Source organism: Phycodurus eques, chromosome 16 (assembly GCF_024500275.1).
Source record: "Phycodurus eques isolate BA_2022a chromosome 16, UOR_Pequ_1.1, whole genome shotgun sequence".
NCBI lineage: Eukaryota > Metazoa > Chordata > Actinopteri > Syngnathiformes > Syngnathidae > Phycodurus > Phycodurus eques.
Window position 1 is genome coordinate 11,238,816 of NC_084540.1, and position 20,819 is coordinate 11,259,634.

General features: G+C 41.3%; 2 protein-coding genes across 3 annotated transcripts; both read left to right on the forward strand.

Moving 5' to 3' along the window:
- Positions 1 to 403: 403 nt before the first annotated feature.
- Positions 404 to 5,101, forward strand: nudt9 (nudix (nucleoside diphosphate linked moiety X)-type motif 9). The gene is made up of 8 exons (XM_061700558.1): positions 404 to 585; positions 819 to 1,061; positions 1,464 to 1,553; positions 2,476 to 2,562; positions 2,719 to 2,830; positions 2,930 to 3,076; positions 3,253 to 3,337; positions 3,453 to 5,101. Exons 1-8 carry the CDS (start codon positions 488 to 490, stop codon positions 3,596 to 3,598), a joined length of 1,008 nt encoding a protein of 335 aa, XP_061556542.1. The 5' UTR covers positions 404 to 487; the 3' UTR covers positions 3,599 to 5,101.
- A 1,704-nt stretch (positions 5,102 to 6,805) lies between these two features.
- On the forward strand, positions 6,806 to 18,275 carry si:ch211-11k18.4 (sarcalumenin). Of its 2 annotated transcripts, none has more exons than XM_061700389.1 (12): positions 6,806 to 7,069; positions 9,185 to 9,296; positions 9,415 to 9,508; positions 9,665 to 9,719; positions 12,441 to 12,581; positions 12,725 to 12,885; positions 14,889 to 14,987; positions 15,077 to 15,222; positions 15,384 to 15,555; positions 15,661 to 15,773; positions 17,495 to 17,579; positions 17,664 to 18,275. In XM_061700389.1, the coding sequence occupies exons 1-12, from the start codon at positions 6,946 to 6,948 to the stop codon at positions 17,718 to 17,720; spliced, it is 1,359 nt and encodes a 452-aa protein (XP_061556373.1). In that variant the 5' UTR covers positions 6,806 to 6,945; the 3' UTR covers positions 17,721 to 18,275. The 2 variants fall into 2 exon arrangements, with proteins under 2 accessions (XP_061556373.1, XP_061556374.1); XM_061700390.1 differs by lacking the exon at positions 6,806 to 7,069 and adding an exon at positions 7,090 to 7,174.
- Positions 18,276 to 20,819: the final 2,544 nt, after the last annotated feature.

Consider the following 20,819-nt stretch of genomic DNA (forward strand, 5'->3'; position numbering starts at 1 on the left):
AGAATAAATGTACCATAGTCGAGTTATGCTCCAATATTAATATTCAAATAGTAATATTTGTACAATGAGTGCACAGTGGGATAGCACACACGCTCTCGTGTTCACGTTCAATCACTTAATTTTGAAATTCTACAAACAGTAAGGACGGAAAAATGAGGAACAAGTATGAAACTACATTACTACAAAACAGTTCTTTTCATCACTTACATCAAACACATTATGTATATTTTAAACATGCATAACATTTAATTAATCTAAAATTCAACAAATAATTTCTGTAGTGCGATTTATTCCAATAAACACTCTTAATTACATTTAAAATATATATATATTACAATTGATCTCTGAAAACGAGTGCAACTGTGACCCCGGACCTTGCTTACGTCATCACGCAAACAGTGAGTGCACTTCCTGGTTACGTCGCAAATAATACGTGACAAGTTGTTTATGGAAAACTCACTAATTTGTTGATTCCTTTGCTCTAGGAATGATACGTTTTGTATTGCGACAAAACTTGTTCGTCCCGATTCGTTTAGCGCTCACCCTCTTCGACTTCCCGTATACAGTGAGCACTTCCGGACTCAGGTATGGATTCTAGTCATAAATACTTAAAGCTGCCTTGAGCTCTCTTAAGTCATAAATCACGGGTATTATTTGTGCAATTGGGTGGCTGTTATTTTTTGTTACATTTTGTTTGTAGCTTCTTGTAAACCAAACGATGTGTTTATGTGTAGTGCTGAAGGACTTAACTTTATTCAGTAAGATTTCGTTGCTGCAGGCTTGTCATCGACTGCTCAGTTGGCCATCCTTTCTTTCAGAATCACTCCAGCCATCGCTCCCACCACGTCAAGTTGTTCTCACGACTCCAAGAGTGTCTGCACAATGAGCACTTCAGCACACATTAAGTCAAGATGCCCCGAGTACCCAGCATCCAAAACCAAGCGCTTCCCAGTGAGTGATTTCCAGGTGGATTGGAGTCAGAGTTTCCAAGGATATAATCCAGTTAACTACACCCATCCTTCAGTAGAAAATAAACCAACATGGGCAGATCCTGAAATTGGGTGAGCAGCATCACTGCATTAGCATAAGCATATACAGTACATATTTTGAGCAGTGGCAGGCCATGCATTTAGTACCTGGGCCTTCAGTCAGGATTTACTCGACTTAATCTACCTCTTAGTACCACCACTAAAAAAACAAAACCATCAAAATATTACAAAACTTGACTGTAACAGCACACAACTGTGCTATGTACGTCATCTGGAGCACTTCACAAACAGTATTTATCCATAGCCATGACGAAAACATACATTTAAATAAAATACATCATACTCACCAGTAGTGCTGCTTATAACATTAATTAATGTTTCCAGGTTGCTATACACATGCTGGAACTGTTCTATGTGTATAGTTTTGATCACATTTTGAAAACAATTATCTCTTTATTTTTGCCTGTAATGCAGGTCATTCAACCCACAATTTAATTCTTTGGATGGTTCTGCGGACAGAAGAAGCTTTGATGGCTGCTACAAAGTGGAAGATGGAAAGCCTCTGTAAGTTAACCAAGTACCAAGAGAAGTGGTTCATACAATGCTACCCCAACTGTAGTATCCAATATTATTTTAATGAGGCATGACATATGATGGGATACTGCCTGAGAGCATCAATATAATGCAAATTACAAATCTTTAACATTGCCATAATGTATTGTTGTTTTCATTACTGGTACTTATGGATGTGAATGATATTGGTTTGAGCTAGTCCAGTTCTGATGTCTTTGCAAGTTAAGATGTACTAAAAGGCTAGTCAGTGTTCTTTACATAATAAAAATAACAAAAAGAGAAATATTAAAAATATAAAAATGAATGAAGAGCAACACACAAGTGAAAATGAAGAGAGAGAAATGTGAAAAATGGTTGATGAATATTATTAGAAGAAAGTCACTAATGATGTAGTGGGTCATTCACCTGACTTGTGTGCAGACAGCATGGGTTCAGGTCCAATTCTAGTAGGATATTCCTGGCATTTTTTTTTTGTGCTTTCTCCCAGTTTCTGCTGGCTTTTAATATCACAAAAACCCGGTATTTGAACAGGGGTGTGTATACTTTATATCCACTGTATATGCCGTGTTATTGACTGGCCACCAGTCCATGGTGTTGCTTGGCTTTCACCTGAAGTCAGCTGGGATAAGCTCCAAATCCCTGGGACCCTGAAAACTATAAGTGCTTAGTTGGATGATAAAAAGATACAGGTCCATACAAACATGTATACTATGCATATGTATATCAATAAAAGTGACAGCACAATTACAATGAGGTTCAATCATACATGTGGAAGGATCATCTTTTTATTCAAATTTACAAACCTCTGCAGCTGTAGAGCTGAGACTTTGTTGTGTCAATGCTGACTTTGTGCGAGAGTCACCAGTCAATCACAGATGTAATGTTATTGTCAACATTTTGTATACGTCTGTAGAAATCCTCATGGACGCACAGGGCTAATGGGTAGAGGGTTGCTGGGGCGATGGGGACCCAATCACGCTGCAGATCCCATTGTCACAAGGTAATACATTTGTTTCTGTTATTGTACTACCTCTACATGATATACCATTCTATCACTATATCAAATTATCATATTGCCCCTCTTCCAAAATATACATCAAACCTTCTGCATGTTGCAGCTTGAATATACTGTATGATGTATGTTATTGTCCTGCAGATGGAAAGTAGATGCTAAAAGAGAAAAGAGTCTTCACCATATCTCCAAAAAGCCCATCCTGCAATTTGTTTCCATTAAGAGAAAAGATTGCGGGGAGTGGGCCATTCCAGGCGTGGGTGGCTTTTTCCACATTTTATTAATATCTGTCGTTCACTTTCCTCTCCACGTTACTTCTTGAGGCTGAAACTCATATCCCTTTGTCTGTTTGCAGGGGATGGTAGATCCAGGGGAGAATGTTTCTCTCACTCTTCAGCGGGAGTTTTCGGAAGAGGCATTAAATTCGCTGGGAGTATCGCCATTAGAGAGATCTAAAATTCATGAGCGCATCACCCAACTCTTTAAATCACCTGGTTTTGAGGTCTGCAACTGACAAAGACAGAAAAAAAACTTTGTTTGTCAAAAGAAAAATGTGAATATGAGATACAAATAATCATACCTTAATAATATGACTAAACGTGTGTTATCAGTTTTAAGTTAAACTGAGCTTGGACATGTTCATTCTTAAAAACATGTATTCTGTATATTGTTCTGCAGGTCTTTAAAGGATATGTAGATGATCCTAGAAACACTGATAATGCTTGGATGGAGACAGTTGCGGTTAACTTCCACGATGAAAATGGTAAGGAGGATTTGAAAAATTCAGTGTTTTATTCATTTTGTATCAACAATTTGCGGGACACTTGAGTACTAGCCATCTTTAGTAAAGCAATTTTTCTCTCTTTGTTTATACACAGGCAACAGTGTGAGCGAGCTGCCGTTGCAAGCTGGCGATGACGCAGGCCAAGTACAGTGGGTTGATGTGGACTCGTCCTTCCCACTCTATGCGAGCCATTCTCATTTATTGGAACTGGTTGCCAAACAGAGGAAATCCCACTGGTAGCCACTGACAAAGGGCTGCCATAACAATGAAGGAAAAAATGGTGCAGTGACATACTAAAGTGTATGTTTATAATAAAAGACACTTGATCCCAAGTATAGCTTACCTTATTAATAACAAACAACATTACATTTGTCTGCCGCTCCTGTGCGTGCACACACTGTGCAGTAACATCTGATCCGGGGGAAGCTTAACATGCGACAGTAGACAAGGCGAACATGATTTCTGTTGGAGAAAATTATGTTAATATATTCTTTGTGTGCAAGGATCACATTAACTCAGTGTGCATGTGAGAGCCAACACAATTCGCTTCATTAATTTACAACCCAAATTGCAATGAATTAGGGATGTCATTTGGGCGGCTGGTTAGAGTGTCTACCTGACAGTTCTGAGGAGCGGGGTTCAATCCCCGGCCCCGCCTGTGTGGAGTTTGCATGTTCTCCCCGTGCCTGCGTGGGTTTTCTCCAGGCACTCCGGTTTTCCTCCCACATCCAAAAAACATGCATGGTAGGTTAATTGACGACTCTAAATTGCCCGTAGGTGTGAATGTGAGTGCGAATGGTTGTGTGTTTGTATGTGCCCTGCGATTGTCTGGCAACCAGTTCAGGGTGTAGCCCGCCTCCTGCTCGATGATAGCTGGGATGGGCTCCAGCACGCCTGCGACCCTAGTGAGGAGAAGAAGCTCATTCTGAGCCCGAGCTCATCTAAGATGGACTGATGAAAAGTGTTCTGTGGTCCGACAAGTCCACATTTCAAATTGTTTTTGGACATTGTGGATGTCGTGTCTTCCGGCCCAAAGAGGAAAAGAATCATCCGGACTGTTATGGACGCAAAGTTCAAAAGCCAGCATCTGTGATGGTATGGGGCTGTGTTAGTGGCAATGGCATGGGTAACTTACACATCTGTGAAGGCACCATTAATGTTGAAAGGTACATGCAGGTTTTGGAGAAACATGCTGCCATCCAAGCAATGTCTTTTTCATGGAGGCCCCTGCTTATTTCAGCAAGACAATGCAAACCACATTCTGCACGTGTTACAACAGCGTGGCTATGTAGTAAAAGAGTGCGGATACGAGACTGGCCTGCCTGCAGTCCAGACCTGTCTCCCATTGAAAATGTGTGGCGCATTATGAAGCGTAAAATATGACAACGGAGACCCAGGACTGTTGAGCAGCTGAAGCTGTACATCAAGCAAGAATGGAAAGAATTCCACCAACAAAGCTTCAACAATTGGTGTCCTCTGTTTCCAAACGTTTATTGAATGTTGTTAAAAGAAAAGGTGATGTAACAGTGGTAAACATGACCCTGTCCCAGCTTTTTTTGGGAATGTGTTGCAGCCATAAAATTCAAATTCTTTAATGATTATTTGCTAAAAACAATGTTTATCAGTTTGAACATTAAATATCTTGTATTTGTAGTGTATTCAATTCAATATAGGTTGAACATGATTTGCAAATCATTGTATTCTCCATCCATCCATTTTCCGAGCCGCTTCTCCTCACTAGGGTCGCGGGCGTGCTGTAGCCTATCCCAGCTATCATCGGGCAGGAGGCGGGGTACACCCTGAACTGGTTGCCAGCCAATCGCAGGGCACATACAAACAAACGAACCTTCGCACTCAGATTCACACTTACGGGCAATTTAGAGTTTTCAATTAACGTGCATGTTTTTGGGATGTGGGAGGAAACCGGAGTGCCCGGAGAAAACCCACGCAGGCACGGGGAGAACATGCAAACTCCACACAGGAGGGGCCGGGGATTGAACCCCGCTCCTCAGAACTCTGAGGCTGACGCCTTAACAAGTCGTCCACCGTGCCGCCATCATTGTATTCTGTTTTTATTTATGTTTAACACAACGTCCCAACTTCATTGGAATTGGGGTTGTAAATGTGATAAGAGTACAATCACAGTGAACTTTCGCAGGCTGAGCTTTACATGTGAAAAGAAGTTAATGACATCACAACTTTTTAATCTTTACCAGTACAGTAAATGAGACATGTATGTACAGTACATGAAAATTAATCCAATTGTTTTTACATTGTACTCTACTGTGCTATATTTTTTTATATCTGAAAGTGACCCCTTAAACACATTTAAAGATGGTATCTTGTTGAATTTGGAGTCACTGTGTGATCCTCTTTTTATTGTGGAAACAGGAGAATGTTGATTTAGAAATAAAATCTATGTATACAAGACAAAGACAACCCTCTTATAATATTCCACTGCAGAAATATAATTTGTTCTGTAGACTGCGGATTGTTCCTACACCACTCATTGTCATGTCTGAGAGTTCTCGAACACTATAGCCTAGTTTACGAAGTGTGTCAAACAAAAATCCCAGGGCTGGAGTCTCAGATAACATAATTTAAATCCAAACAACAACTACAAGTTTGCCCCTTCAAAATAATCACTCTGGAGTCTAATGCACATTCGCAGGCTTCTCTGCCATGCTGTCATGCACTCCCGGAATGATTCTTCCGGAATCCTCTGCACCTCTGTCGTCCATGTCTTCAAAACGGGTTACCCTGATGATTCCCTTATTCTTGGCAAATGGGAAAAAAATGCATGGAACCATGTTTGGTGAGTAGGGAGGTTGCTCCATCACAGTAATATTCTTCTAAGCCAGTAATTGTTGGATGCTTAGGGCATGAACACGTGTGTTGCCATGGTGAAGCAGCCATGAGTTGTCCTGCCACAACTCTCGCCTCTTCTCTTGCACTGAAGCAAACGGTGCAGGATCTTTCTGTAGACGTGCTGGTTGATTGTCTGGCCCCGCATTGAAGGGGAAAACTTGGATTTGTTGTTTGGGTTTGAAATATATCTTTTGTAACAACAGTCCTGGAATCTTTCAGACACATCTTGTATATTCACTGCTAAGAATGACAGATATACTAACTGTACAGTATTATCTTTCTACTGTTGAATTGTTCTCAGTGTATCTATTGGTATTTGATAACGTGTTGTCAATATATTACATTTGTGTTAATATACACATTTTGGGTTTAAATTAATGTACAATTTAATTTACGATTCCATCTTTTAAATATAATATAATAGTTTCATTATTTTAATTGACTTTATTTAATCAAACAGTAACCCTATATTGAAATGATTACGATTGGACAGTTCACCGACTACATCCACGCGCAAATGTACTACATTACCAACAAGCCATTGCGAAAAAGCCGCTCAATTGACGACGTGGCCTACTGACGTCGCTTTCCTGCGTTGTTGTTTCAGCGTACCGGGGCGATTCAAACGAGACAAGGAGCCTCCGCTCATTGCAAGTGGAAGCTTCGGCTACAGATGGTTTATTAAAATACTTCTTAACCGTTTGTATTTGTAAGGCACAATGTCTGGAAAAAGCAAAAACAAAAGCAGAAGCGCAGCAAATGCGGATTCAATATCTGGTGGTGTATCCTGCGACGAGCGCATTTTGCGGGATTGCCATCAACTGTATACGGAACCCGACAGTGGTGAGTTGGCTGAGCATCCAGTTGAGGGAAAAGTTAGCCGGTGGACATGCTAGCAAGCCGTTTGGCTGTTCCCGAATGCCGGGGGCAAACTGTTAGCTAGCTAGTGTAAGTAAGCCACACTTTGGGGATCGTTGTCATCATTTCTCGTGTTAGGGCCAAAGCAAATGTTTGCTAATGCGTATGTTACTTCATTTTAAGTTGATATTCTGGGTGGGCTACTTTGTCCTAGCTTTCCTTAAACATAGCCGTCGCAAGAATTTCTGGTTTGCCATCAAGCAATGGATGATAATTTAGTTAACACGTCTTATTAAAACCAACTGCTCTCTTTGTATGCGGTAAAAAATAATTCTGAGATGTGCGTGACATATCTGCCCATTTTTGCTGAAGCTACTCTGTGTCCAAGCACTGATACGGCCCTTACTGGCCATTTAAACAACTATTCCATCCATCCATTTTCTATCGCTTATCTGAGGTCAGGTCGCGGGGGCAGTAGCTTGAGCAGGGACAGCTCGTGACCATAGGTGAGGGTAGGAACGTAGATCGACCGGTAAATTCAGAGCTTCGCCTTTCGGCTTAGCTCCTTCTTTATCACAACGGACCGATACAAAGTCCGCATCACTGCAGACGCTGCACCGAGCCGCCTGTCGATCTCCCGTTCCATTCTTCCCTCACTCGTGAACAAGACCCCAAGATACTTGAACTCCTCCACTTGGGGCAGGATCTCACCCCTTTTCCGACTGAGGACCATGGTATCAGATTTGGAGGTTCTGATTCTCAACTATTCCGTTTTATTTATTCAGTGAGCTTACTTGCATCTTAAGGACACAGGGCCACGCTCCCTGTACATTCAAGAGACACAAAAACCTCAAATAAGCAAATACTATTTTTACAGTATTGCTCAGTTTTTACACCAAGTACCACCTAGAAGGTACTCACTGGTAGTTCTTCAAGTAACTTACAGTCATGATCAACATTAAAATTCAGTAGTTTTGTGTTCATAAAATAAAACAAGACTGATTTTATTCCTAAAAATTACATTTAATTTTATTGTAAGCCACTGTAACATTATGCACAGTTTGAACATTAATACTGCTCTTAGCCATAGGGGGAAATAACGTTACTTAAGTAATGATTCAATTCAAATATATTGCAGATAAAATGTGAATAAAACTGTACCTAAATAAATACTTAGAACAAAGTTAAAAGATTAAATGCAAACATATTGAACTTGAAAGTTAAATATAACTGAACAGTGATGCGTTCAGGTACCAGTACTAGAGTGATATCTGCACCACCTGTGGTACCCATACCACACTTGGAGAAATAGCGCTAATGAAATCAAAAGGGAAAACACCAATGTAATCTTGAAATAGTTTCTGTGTGGGCTGACATTGGCGTCTTTCCCTTTTGGCTGTAACCTGTCTGTTCTCATCACTCCCAAAGAGAATCTCAGCATCTTCAACTCTGCCACATCCAGCACTGTCTCCTGTCTTCTGGTAATTGCTACTGCCAACTATTTAGTGGAAACGGTAGTCTATTAGGATGTGCAAATCAAGAGTGAGGAATTCAGCTTGCCCCGTTGTTTATGGGGGATAGGGACCAAGCCCTGCTGCAAATAGCGATAATCCACAAATACGTGATGCCATCCCTAAGAGGAATTTGCAAATGTGTATAAATGTGTATAAATATAAACACTTTACACAAATGATATTAAGACATTTAACTCACCTTTTGGCATTGACACCCAATAAGAAATGATAAGGAATTCAGGCAAATTGAAATGGAGCAAACAGGAGAGAAGCAGAAGCATACTTTATTTGACAGTGCATTAAAGGACCACCAAGTGTGCCAAGAAAACGGGACATTTCAAATGCAGATGAAAAAACACTGTCAATGAATTAAACCTAACAACAGCACCAATCTTGACACCAGATGGCACCAAAGTAATAATTTTATTGCTTTGGCCTGAGCACAAAAACTACAAAAGGTTTACACCAAATAATGATGGATAAGTTCCCCCCAAAAATATGTAAATTTTTGTATGCCAAACTGCGAATATGTGGGGGTTCACTCACTGTATTTCATAACTCTTAACATGTTCATGGGTGTCTTCAGGCTTGATTGCAGTGGCTGAATCTGTGGGTGTAAAGTTGCTGCCCCCCAGGAAGAAGATCACTGTGATGCTGATGGGCAACCACTCTGCTGGGAAAAGCTCCTTCATCAACTGGTATTTTATTGTATTTTTTTGTCCTGATCTTTTAAACTAAATTTGCATCTGTAACACTTAGTCATTTAAGTCTTTTTCTAATTAGATTGGTGACAGTTTAGTTTTTTATGGCATTCAGGTATGTTGAAGAGCACATCCAGCGTACTGGTGTCGCTATTGAGACCCAGGGATTCAGTTTTGTGACGAGCGGGCGCAAGAGAGAATCCCTCACAGTAAGACTGTCTTTTAATATTTAAATATAAACCCCCAAATTAAGCAAAGCCAATTCCAACCATGGGTCACAGTGTTAGCCTGAGTAACTTCTATAAATAATTATGTTTAAACAATACTTACTGTACGTAGACAATGACTCATCTCTGTTCTTTTAGGGAAATGCCACCCTTCATCTATATCCCCACTTCAAGCCTCTGCAAGAGTTCCAAGGTGAGCTTTCCAAGAAAGTCTCCTCATGTTCTAGAGATTCATCTCCACAACAGAAAACATAGCGAAAAGTATACATACACTCATGACTTATGGTACAACACCAATTCCAATGAAGTTGGGACGTTGTTTTAAACATAAATAAAAACAGAATACAATGATGGCGACACGGTGGGCGACTGGGTAAGGCGTCAGCCTCACAGTTCTGAGGAGCGGGGTTCAATCCCCGGCCCCGCCTGTGTGGAGTTTGCATTTTCTCCCCGTGCCTGCGTGGGTTTTCTCCGGGCACTCCGATTTCCTCCCACATCCCAAAAGCATGCACGCTAATTGAAAACGCTAAATTGCCCGTAGGTGTGAATGTGAGTGCGAATGGTTGTTTGTTTGTATGTGCCCTGCGATTGGCTGGCAACAAGTTCAGGGTGTACCCCGCCTCCTGCCCGATGATCGCTGGGATAGGCTCCAGCACGCCCGCGAAACTAGTGAGGAGAAGCGGCTCGGAAAATGGATGGATGGAGAATACAATGATTTGCAAATCATGTTCAACCTATATTTAATTGAATACATGACAAAGACAAGATATTTACTGTTCAAACTGATAAACTTTGTTTTTAAATAATCATTAACTTCGAACTTTATGGCTGCAACACATTCCAAAAAAGCTGGGACAGGGTCATGTTTACCACGGTTAAATCACCTTTTCTTTTAACAACATTCAATAAACGTTTGGGAACTGAGGACACTAATTGTTGAAGCTTTGTAGGTGGAATTCTTTCCCTTTCGTGCTTGATGTACAGCTTCAGCTGTTCAACAATCCGGGGTCTCCGTTGTCATATTTTACGCTTCATAATGCGCCACACATTTTCAATGGAAGACAGGTCTGGACCGCACTCTTTTACTACGAAGCCACGCTGTTGTAACGTGCAGAATGTGGTTTGGCATTGTCATGCTGAAATAAGCAGGGGTGTCCATGAAAAAGATGTTGCTTGGATGGCAGCATATGTTTCTCCAAAACCTGTATGTACCTTTCAGCATTAATTGTGCCTTCACAGATGTGTAAGTTACCCATGCCATTGGCACTAACACAGCCCCATACCATCACAGATGTTAGCTTTTGAACTTTGCGTCCATAACAGTCCGGATGGTTCTCTTCCTCTTTGGCCCGGAGGACACGACTTCCACAATTTCCCAATACTATTTGAAATGTGGATTCGTCAGACCACAGAACACTTTTCCACTTTGCAACAGTCCATCTTATATGAGCTCGAGCCCAGAGAAGCCGGCTGCGTTTGTGGGTGTTGCTGATAAATGGCTTTTGCTTTGTGTAGTAGAGTTTCAAGTTGCACTTATGGATATAGCGCCGAACTGTATTTACTGACATTGGTTTTCTGAAGTGTTCCTGAGCCCATGTGGTGATATCCTTTACAAATTGATGTTGTTTTTTTATGCAGTGCCGCCTGAGGGATCGATGGTCACGGGCATTTAATGTTGGTTTTCGGCCTTGCTGCTTACATGCAGTGATTTCTCCAGATTCTCTGAACCTTTTGATGATATTATGGACCGAAGATGATTAAATCCCTAAATTCCTTGCAATTGTACGTTGAGGAGCATTGTCCTTTAACTGTTCGACAATTTCCTCACGCACTTGTTCACAAAGAGGTGAACCTTGCCCCATCTTTGCTTGTGAATGACTGAGCAATTCAGGGAAGCTCCTTTTGTACCCAATCATGGCACCCACCTGTTCCCAATTAGCCTGTTCAGCTGTGGGATGTTCCAAACAGGTGTTTGATGAGCATTCCTCACCTGTCCCAGCTTTTTTGGAACGTGTTGCAGCCATAAAATTCTAAGTTAATGATGATTTGCTAAAAACAATAAAGTTTATCAGTTTGAACATAAAATATCTTGTCTTTGTAGTGTATTCAATTAAATATAGGTTGAACATGATTTGCAAATCATTGTATTCTGTTTTTATCTATGTTTAACGCAACATCTCAACTTCTTTGGAATTGGGGTTGTAAATAAACAGGAATGCTTGGTACATAATTTAAATGAGTTCTGTGCAACATTGTGCTCTTTAAGTGCAACTGCTATAAAATGATATTGGCTGTGTTCAGTAATGCACTCCAAGTGCGTTCTGCTCCATTCCAGACCATTGGGAAACTCAGAGCGTTGTTGGAATGTGGTGTTATTCAGAGCGCCACACTCTAGGAGTGGCGCAGCATAGTCTGGCCGCTCTGACTGGGGAGACAGAGCGGCAGGTCAGGGGGCGCGAGATTTGAATGACCTCATTCATGATTCATGTAACGTGGATAGAACTCCAGTTGGTATTGTTCATAAATTCAAAGAAAGGGAGCATGGTCTGCCTCTCAGAACAGTTGCACTCTCACAGTAGAGTTAGGGCGTCAAATTGAATTTTCGAAATAAACCATTGTCGTGTGCTCTTGCTTGATAACGGGTACATCTACAAACTGTAATTTTATCAGAGCCAAGTGCTGTATGACACACTAACAAATATGTATTATTGCAGTTCTAGGATGTTTTGGGGGGAAAGCTGTATTGTATCAAAGTGAATTGTTTCTAATATTTTGCCCCTTTTTTGTGGATAAACAGGTAACACATTTTTAACAGCTCTTCTATTCATTCGTTTGTGTATTTAATGTACACGATCAAAATAAGACATTTGTATCCGAGTTTTTATCTTTATTCCCCCTATGTCTGTTTTTTTAGGTGTATCGGCGTATTTGAGCACAGAGATCTGCACATCACGGCAGAAACGTTTCAGCCTGGTGACTTTTGTGGATTCACCTGGGTTGGTGGATGGTGATATGAAGTATCCCTTTGACGTGGATGAAGTTGTCCTATGGCTAGGTGGGCCAAGACCCATTATTTTTAAGGAATACAGTCTAGTTCATCATTTACTCATTATCACTTATGAGGACAACACTTAACATATCCTTTTTTCTTTACTGTGTAGTCTGGTACAGTAATAGCCTTCCCTCTGTCCCACTCAGGTGATGTCTGTGACCTGATACTGGTCTTCTTTGACCCAATGGGTCAGGCTCTGTGCAAGCGTACCCTCAATATTGTGGAGGCCCTGAATGACAAACATGGGGATCGGCTGCGTTTCTATCTCAGTAAGGCTGATGAAGCTGGGGGAGAGTCTGACAGGCAGGTAGGTGCAAACCAGATGGGCCTGTCTCCTCCCTTTTATTCAGCTGAATAGAAATATCGGTACATTGATGGTGATGTGGGAAACGCTCGTCAGTCTAGCTCAGACCCAAGGCAAGGCCAGGTTAGATCAGGGTCCTGTCTTCTGCATCCAAGACCTTAATCAAGACTAAAGCTTAAAGGTCCAGTATTTTTTAGCTATTTAGACCTCCATAGAGTGACTCTCTAACATGGACTTTGTATAAAATTGTCAATTTTATTTATAAAAACAAAAAAAATTGTCGTACGAGTGTCCACAAAAGGTCCCTCTGACAGGTACTCCTGTTTGACCCAGTTTTGTATCAGTTTTATCCATATTTGGCAAAGACCGTCCCGAATGACCTGATTTAAGGCCTCGACAGAACGTCTGGAACTCAGGGATGCATGGACGATTTTAATTCATATTTCACGTTTACTGAGGCTTCATATAGACAATATAAAATTTTTAATATTTATATTAAAAAAAAAAAAAAAGTTGGTTTGGCAAAATATGTCCCCTTTAAGTAGTAATAGTTTTCTTCTGTGTCATGAATTTGTGAAGTTTCTTCGAAGATAAAACCTTTAGGGGGACGAAAAATTGTTAAAGTCCAACAAGAGACAAGGATGAGGGAGAGCGAGCAAGTTCTGGTCACTATAATAGTAATAATAATAATATTAATTTATTGTTTGCCAGTGTACGCTGAATGGGGCCTTTCGCTTCCATTTTCCCACTGCTGTTGATTTAATAAATAAATAAATAAATAATCGGCCCTGCACCCGTGTGGGAATCTTGTTTTTACTGATGGCCCAGCTATTTGTTGTCCAGATGTTTTTTTTTTTTTTTTATTTGTTTTATCTTGGCGACGCCATCTGCACCTGTAATTGGCTGAGTGTTGGGTACTGTGCTGGCTGGCCTATGCACCCGCATTTTATTTTTTTTTAATTAAGGTCCTATGCCTACAGTATGTGTGGCACTCTGTGTCGACGCGCAAGAATTGTTTTTCTTAAAATCCCAACTGTGTGTATTGGTAAGCTTGTTAATTGGCTAGCTGTCTAAATGTGGGAATTCACACCTGTCAGCCAAGGAGGCTACCAGCACTTGGATCAGTTCTGACAAAGCAAAGTGACCCAGTCTGCTTTCTTCAGGCAGAGAGAGCAAAATTTACCTCTAATACAGACAGGTAAAACACCACAGTCCAAACAGCTATATACAATTTTTTATACAAGTTCAAATAGTTATGTGTAATTCAAAAGATTTCTATAAGTTGACATAGGAATACAAAATAAAACAAAAATAAAAAAGACACTACAACGGACTGTACAGACGCCATCCTTCTAGCTCCTTTTTCGGCAACAAAAAGCGGCATAGCTGTGCAAGTGTGTTCATAGAGGAAAGTCGATCCTTTCTGATACAGTGGTACCTTGACTTGCAAGTTTTTTTTTTATTCCGTGACCAAGCACGTAACTTAATTTTTGTATATCGAGTAAATTTTACTTATTCCTGGCCTGACTTTCAACGGACCTGACTTTCAACAGCTATATAAAATAAATTACTAAAACTGCCTTCTACCATCTGAAGAACATATCCAGAGTGAATGCTTGCATGTGCCAAGCAGACCAGGAGAAGCTCATCCATGCTTCTCTCAAGTAGGCTTGACTATTGTAATGGTCTTCTGACTGGACTACCCCAAAAGAGCATTAAACAGCTGCAGCTCATTCAGAATGCTGCCGCTCGGGCTCTGACCAGAACAAAGAGGCCAGGGCATATTACTCAGTTCTAAAGTCTTTACACTGGCTCCCAGTCAGCTTTAGAATATATTTTAAAGTTATGCTACTGGTCTATAAATCACTAAATGGTTTAGGTTCTGAATACATGAAAGAAATGCTAACAGGTATTCTTGATATATGTTTTTGAAGAAAAAGGAACAAAAAAAAGAAATGGCATCATTGGGTTCTGTCTCACTGTTTCTTTCGTCTTTATTCTTCTAGAGGGTGATGATGCAGATTGTCCAAGAGCTCTGCAAACGACCAGGACTCAACAAATGTGGTTTTGACATGCCCACCATCTACGTTCCTAATCCAAACAAGGTACGGTTAGATGGCTATGCACCTTTTAGCCATGTGATGTGCACCCAACAAATTTGAAGTGCCGGGTGGGTTGTTGCTTTTGTTTGTAGCCGAGCCGCTGTGTCAACCAGATTGAAGATGTGTGTCGCACCATTGAGAGGACCATCAATCAGACAGTCCAGAATACACTCAACTCTCTGGAGAAGGATTGTGAGGTCATTAGTGAAGCCATCATTGATAAAATGACCAACAACAGGTACCAGCCATAACAATAAAATCTCCTTTTGTAAATTGAGAAGTATTTCAATAGAAGTAGAAGTATGCACCAATAGTGTTTTATCGCCTGGAAACAATCTTATACTATATGTAAACTCTTATTTTTATTTTGGCCGAAGAAAATGACCTTCCATCTCACAGGCAGATCAGTATTCAGAACCGACGGGCTCGCTGCAAGAGTTGCTTTCTGACACTACTGGGCTTCAGCATCCCCATGATTGTTTTGGCCATACTGCTGCTGGGCACTTTGTCCAAGGAGGTCCTAGAGATGGGTTTGGGCCGCCAAGGCATTGAATTACTCTCCCTTTATCTGGTTCGTGTTCTCAATACTCCTGTTTTTCTTGTGTTTTTTTTGTTTGTTTTGTTTATTGAGCTGTAAGTTTTGAAGCAGTAACCACTATCTCTTTTGTAATCCCAGGTTCCTCTAGTACGGATATTTGAATCGATGTCTGGAGAGCAGAAGCTTTACGGTTGTGTTGGGATGTTCCTTGCCTCCGTCCTGCTGCTCATCATTGCACGATTTTCCTTCAGGTACCACAATTATATCTCGATTCCAATCATAATGTTAAGAATGCATAATATCACTAAGTTAACATTAAACCACACTCTCTTTGCACTGGAGATGCAGTAACGCTAATGCCATTACACAGAAAGGGGGAAAAAAAAAAAAAATAAATAAAAGTTTTATTTTCTGTCAAAGATATATTAGTGTACTGTAACAATATCCATCCATCCATCCATTTTCTTTCGCTTATCCAAGGTCAGGTCGCAGGGGAAGTAGGTTTAGCAGGGAAGCTTAGACTTCCCTCTCTCCACCCTCTTCCTTCCCAAGGCGTTCCCAGGCAAGCCGAGTGACGTAGTCATCCAAAAACATCCAAAGCCCCACTCCTGGGGCCTTGCCACCGAGGAGCTTTTAAACCACCTCGGTGACCTCAATCCCAGAGATAGGAGAGCCCGCCTCAGAGACCCCAGACTCTGCTTCCTCATGGGAAGGCGTGTTGGTGGCCACAAGTCCGATGACACAAGCACAAAGTCGATCATCGAACGGCAACCTAGAGTGCCAAGTGCACGTGTGGACACCCTTATGCTTGAACATGGTGTTTGTTATGGACAATCTGTGATGAGCACAGAGGTCCAATAACAGAACACCACTCTGGTTCTAATCGGGGGGGCTGTTCCTCCCAATTACGCCCTTCCAGGTCTCATTGTCATTGCCCACGTGAGCATTGAAGTCCCCCAGCAGAACAATGGAGTCCCCCGCGGGAGCGCTCTCCAGCACCCCCTCCAAGGACTCCAAGAAGGGTGGGTACTCTGAACTCCTGTTTCCTGAACCCCAACGTACAGGCGCAAAGCCTATACCCACACCTGCTCGGCGCCTCTCACCATGAGCAACTCCAGAGTGGAAAAGAGTCCAACCCCTCTCAAGAGGACTGGTACCAGAGCCCAAGCCGTGTGTGGAGGCGAGCCCGACTATATCTAGTCAGAACTTCTCAACCTCACACACCAGCTCGGCCTCCTTCTCTGCCAGAGAGGTGACATTCCATGTCACTAGAGCCAGTTTCTGTAGCCGGGGATCGGATTGCCAAGGACCCCATGGGTGCAGGCCCGGCCACCAGGCACTCGCCTTCGAGCCCCACCTCCAGGCCTGGCTCCAGAATGGGGCCCCGCTGACCCGCGTCCAGGCAAGGGAAACCTAAATCCATTAATTTTATTCGTCATAGGGGTTTTAGGAGCCGTGCTTTGTCTGGTCCCTCACCTGGGACCTGTTTGCCATGGGTGACCATACCAGAGGCGTGAAGCCCCAGACAATTTATCTCCTAAGATCATTGGGACACACAATCCCCTCCACCACAGTAAGGTGACGGCTCAAGGAGGGGTGTAACAATATATTTAATAATATTGTGTTTGTAAAAGATGAATTGTACCTTCTGCCATCTAGTGAAAGCATTTAATTGTTTGTCTTGTCACTATACTGTATCTCGCTGTCATAAATAAAAGGACAAAAAATACATTGTTGTAGTAAATAATAAAATTTCAGACCATTTAAGTGATATTGGATAATTATTCGCAGAACACCTGAAGAGTTTAAGGAACAGTGGTTGAGAATAATTGGGTACTACACTAATTTAGTGGCCAGCAAATGTAGGTCTCAATGTTTTCAGGGTGGCAGTGAAGACTGTAAATTAGGTTTACTCGCTGAGGTTTTTGCTCCATGTTTACATTTTGGAGTTCTTGGTGTTTACTCTTTGCAGGACTCAACCAACTCTGTCAGGCAAGCAGAAAAGACAACTGCAGGAAAAGTTGGACTTTGTTCAGGAAGTGGCAAAGACCAAAAAGGTAATTGTGTGTAGATTAGATTGCTTTTAATAATACTGGAATAAACAACAAAATGTATGTTTGTCAAACATGTTATACTTACAGAAAAAGCTGTATGAAGAGTATCTGCGGCAGAGTGTCAGTGATCATGACATGAACTAAACCCTAAAATGGACACAACATGGACCAAAACAACAAAAAACAAACAAACTTTTGATGCTTTCCATTTGAACTGCAGCTGCAGAAATCTTCTCCATAGGCCTTTTTAGACAATATTATCTCTGAAAAATTACCTTAGATGAATCAGGCCTCATTAAACAGGCACTATTACTTATTTTTCACTATATATGGATGTTTAATATTTGTTCTTTGCTTCTGCTCCACTCAATCATGATTTCAGACTAATACCACTCTATTAGCTTTTGCTAAGTATTTACAATATTTCTTTATCTGAGAAATTGAACATTGTTTAATAACTATATGTGGCACTGGTTTTGTTATTTTTATTTCTTAAACCACATACCAGCTTTTTATACAGTATTTTGTCTTGGATTTCCAGAATTGAGAATGGCAGGAAAAATTATGAATTTCACTTTACATATAGAATGTCAAAAAATATATGCAGACGAAGCAAATAACCTATTTCTCAGTTAAACATCATGGTTTTGATCTTTTCAAATTTCCCAATCTAAACTTAAAGAAATAAAGTTTTCAATTTACAAAGCTTTTCCTTTGTCTTTTCTCTCTGTTATGACTGTTTACACTTCTGCGTTGTCAAAATGAACTGGCTCAAAGGTCCCAAAGGATAGAAAATATAGCCACAGATTCTAGCTTATGTAATTTCCATTGGAAATTGGTCAGATGTTTTTATGGCAAATTGGAAAGTGAGTTTCTACTGTACGGTGCTGGTCATATAATTATAAGCGTCAGCCTCACAGTTCTGAGGACCCGGGTTCAATCCCCGGCCCTGCCTGTGTGGAGTTTGCGTGTTCTCCCCGTGCCTGCGTGGGTTTTCTCCGGGCACTCCGGTTTCCTCCCACATCCCAAAAACATGCATGAATTGGAGACTCTAAATTGCCCGTAGGCATGACTGTGAGCGCGAATGGTTGTTTGTTCCAATGTGCCCTGCGATTGGCTGGCAACCAGTTCAGGGTGTACCCCGCCTCCTGCCCGATGACAGCTGGGATAGGCTCCAGCACGCCCGCGACCCTAGTGAGGAAAAGCGGCTCAGAAAATGGATGGATGGATGGATGAAAATGTTGATTTCAGTAATTCCATTCAAAAAGTGAAACTTGTATATTATATTCATTACACACATAGTGATATATTTAAAATGTTTCTTTTAATTTTGATGATTATAACAATCACAAAATTTGAATATTAAGACTGATACAAAAAAAATAAAAAATTCTAGAAATGTTGGCCAATTGAAAAGTATGAGCATGTACTGTACAACACTCAATACTTAGTTGGGGCTCCTTTTGCCCGAATTACTGCAGCAATGCGGCATGGCCTGGAGTCGATCAGTCTGTGGCACTGTTCAGGTGTTATGAGAGCCCAGGTTGCTCTGCTAGTGGCCTTCAGCTCTTCTGTATTGTAGGGTCTGGTGTATTGCATTTTCCACTTCACAATACCCCATAGACTTTCTATGGGGTTGAGGTAAGGCGAATTTGCTGGTCAATCAAGAACAGGGATCCCGATGTCCTTAAAGCAGGTACTGGTAGCTTTGGCACTGTGTGCAGGTGCCAAGTCCTGTTGGAAAATGAAATCTGCATCTCCATTGGTCAGCAGCAGGAAGCACGAAGTGCTCTTAAACTTTCTGCTAGACGGCTGCGTTGGACCGAAGGAGACACTGGACCAACACCAGCACATAACATGGCACCCCAAACCACCACTGATGGTGGAAACTTTACACTTGACCTCAAGCAATGTGGATTCTCTGCCTCTCCTCTCTTCCTCCAGACTCTGGGACCTTGATTTCCAAAGGACATGCAAAATTGACTTTCATCAGAGAACATAACTTTGGACCACTCGGTAGCAGTCCAGTCCTTTTTGTCTTTAGCCCTGGTGAGACGCTTCTGAGGCTGTCTCTTGTTCAAGAGTGGCTCGACATGAGGAATGCGACAGCTGAAACCCATGTTTTGCATACGTCCGTGCATAATGGTTCTTGAAGCACTGACTCCAGTCCACTCTTTGTGAATCTCCCCTACATTTTTGAATGAGTTTTGTTTCACAATCTTCTCCAGGGCGCAGTTATCCCTATTGCTTGTACACTTTTTTTTCGACCACATCTTTTCCTTCCCTTCTCCTCTCTATTAATGTGCTTGGACATAGAGCTTTGTGAACAGCCAGCCTCTTTAGCACTGACCTTTTGTGTCTTGCCCTCCTTGTGCAAGGTGTCAATGGTCATCTTTTGGACAACTGTCAGGTCAGCAGTCTTTGGCATGATTGTCTAGCCTCCAGAACTAAACAGAGACCATTTAAAGGCCTTTGCAGGTGTTTTGAGTTAAGTAGTTAATGTCAAGTAAGTGTTAAGTAGTCAATATTGCACCTCTGCACAATATTCTCCAATCCCCATTCAAATGAAGTTGGGACATTGTGTTAAACATGAATAAAAACAGAATACAATTATTTCCAAATCATGTTCAACCTATAATTAATTGAATACATTACAAATACAAGACATTTAATGTTCAAACTGATAAACTTGATTGTTATTAGCAAATAATCATTAAATTAGAATTTTATGGCTGCAACACGTTCCACAAAAGCTGGCACAGGTGGCAAAAAAGACTGAGAAAGTTGCGGAATGCTCATCAAACACCTGTTTGGAACATTCCACAGGTGAACAGGCTAATTGGGAACAGGTGGGTGCCATGATTGGGTATAAAAGGAGCTTCCCTGAATTGCTCAGTCATTCACAAGCAAAGATGGGCTGAGGTTCACCTCTTTGTGAACAAGTGCGTGAGAAAATAGTCGAACAGTTTAAGGACAATGTTCCTCAATGTACAATTGCAAGGAATTTAGGGATTTAATCATCTACGGTCCATAATATCATCAAAAGGTTCAGAGAATCTGGAGAAATCACTGCATGTAAGCGGCAAGGCCAAATGCCAACATTGAATGCCCGTGACCTTCGATCCCTTGGGAGGCACTGCAACAAAAACCGATATCAATGTGTAAACGATATCACCACATGGGCTCAGGAATACTTCAGAAAACCAATGTCAGTAAATACAGTTCGGCACTACATCCGTAAGT

What these genes read in the sequence shown, in the direction of transcription:
- nudt9 (XM_061700558.1), top strand. Translation starts at nt 488, where the DNA reads ATGATACGTTTTGTATTGCGACAAAACTTGTTCGTCCCGATTCGTTTA. An exon ending in GCAGATCCCATTGTCACAAG is followed by an intron (nt 2,563 to 2,718) that starts GTAATACATTTG and finishes ATTGTCCTGCAG; the next exon opens with ATGGAAAGTAGATGCTAAAA. An exon ending in GGGAGTGGGCCATTCCAGGC is followed by an intron (nt 2,831 to 2,929) that starts GTGGGTGGCTTT and finishes GTCTGTTTGCAG; the next exon opens with GGGATGGTAGATCCAGGGGA.
- si:ch211-11k18.4 (XM_061700389.1), top strand. Translation starts at nt 6,946, where the DNA reads ATGTCTGGAAAAAGCAAAAACAAAAGCAGAAGCGCAGCAAATGCGGAT. An exon ending in GGGGAGAGTCTGACAGGCAG is followed by an intron (nt 12,886 to 14,888) that starts GTAGGTGCAAAC and finishes TTATTCTTCTAG; the next exon opens with AGGGTGATGATGCAGATTGT. An exon ending in GATAAAATGACCAACAACAG is followed by an intron (nt 15,223 to 15,383) that starts GTACCAGCCATA and finishes TCCATCTCACAG; the next exon opens with GCAGATCAGTATTCAGAACC.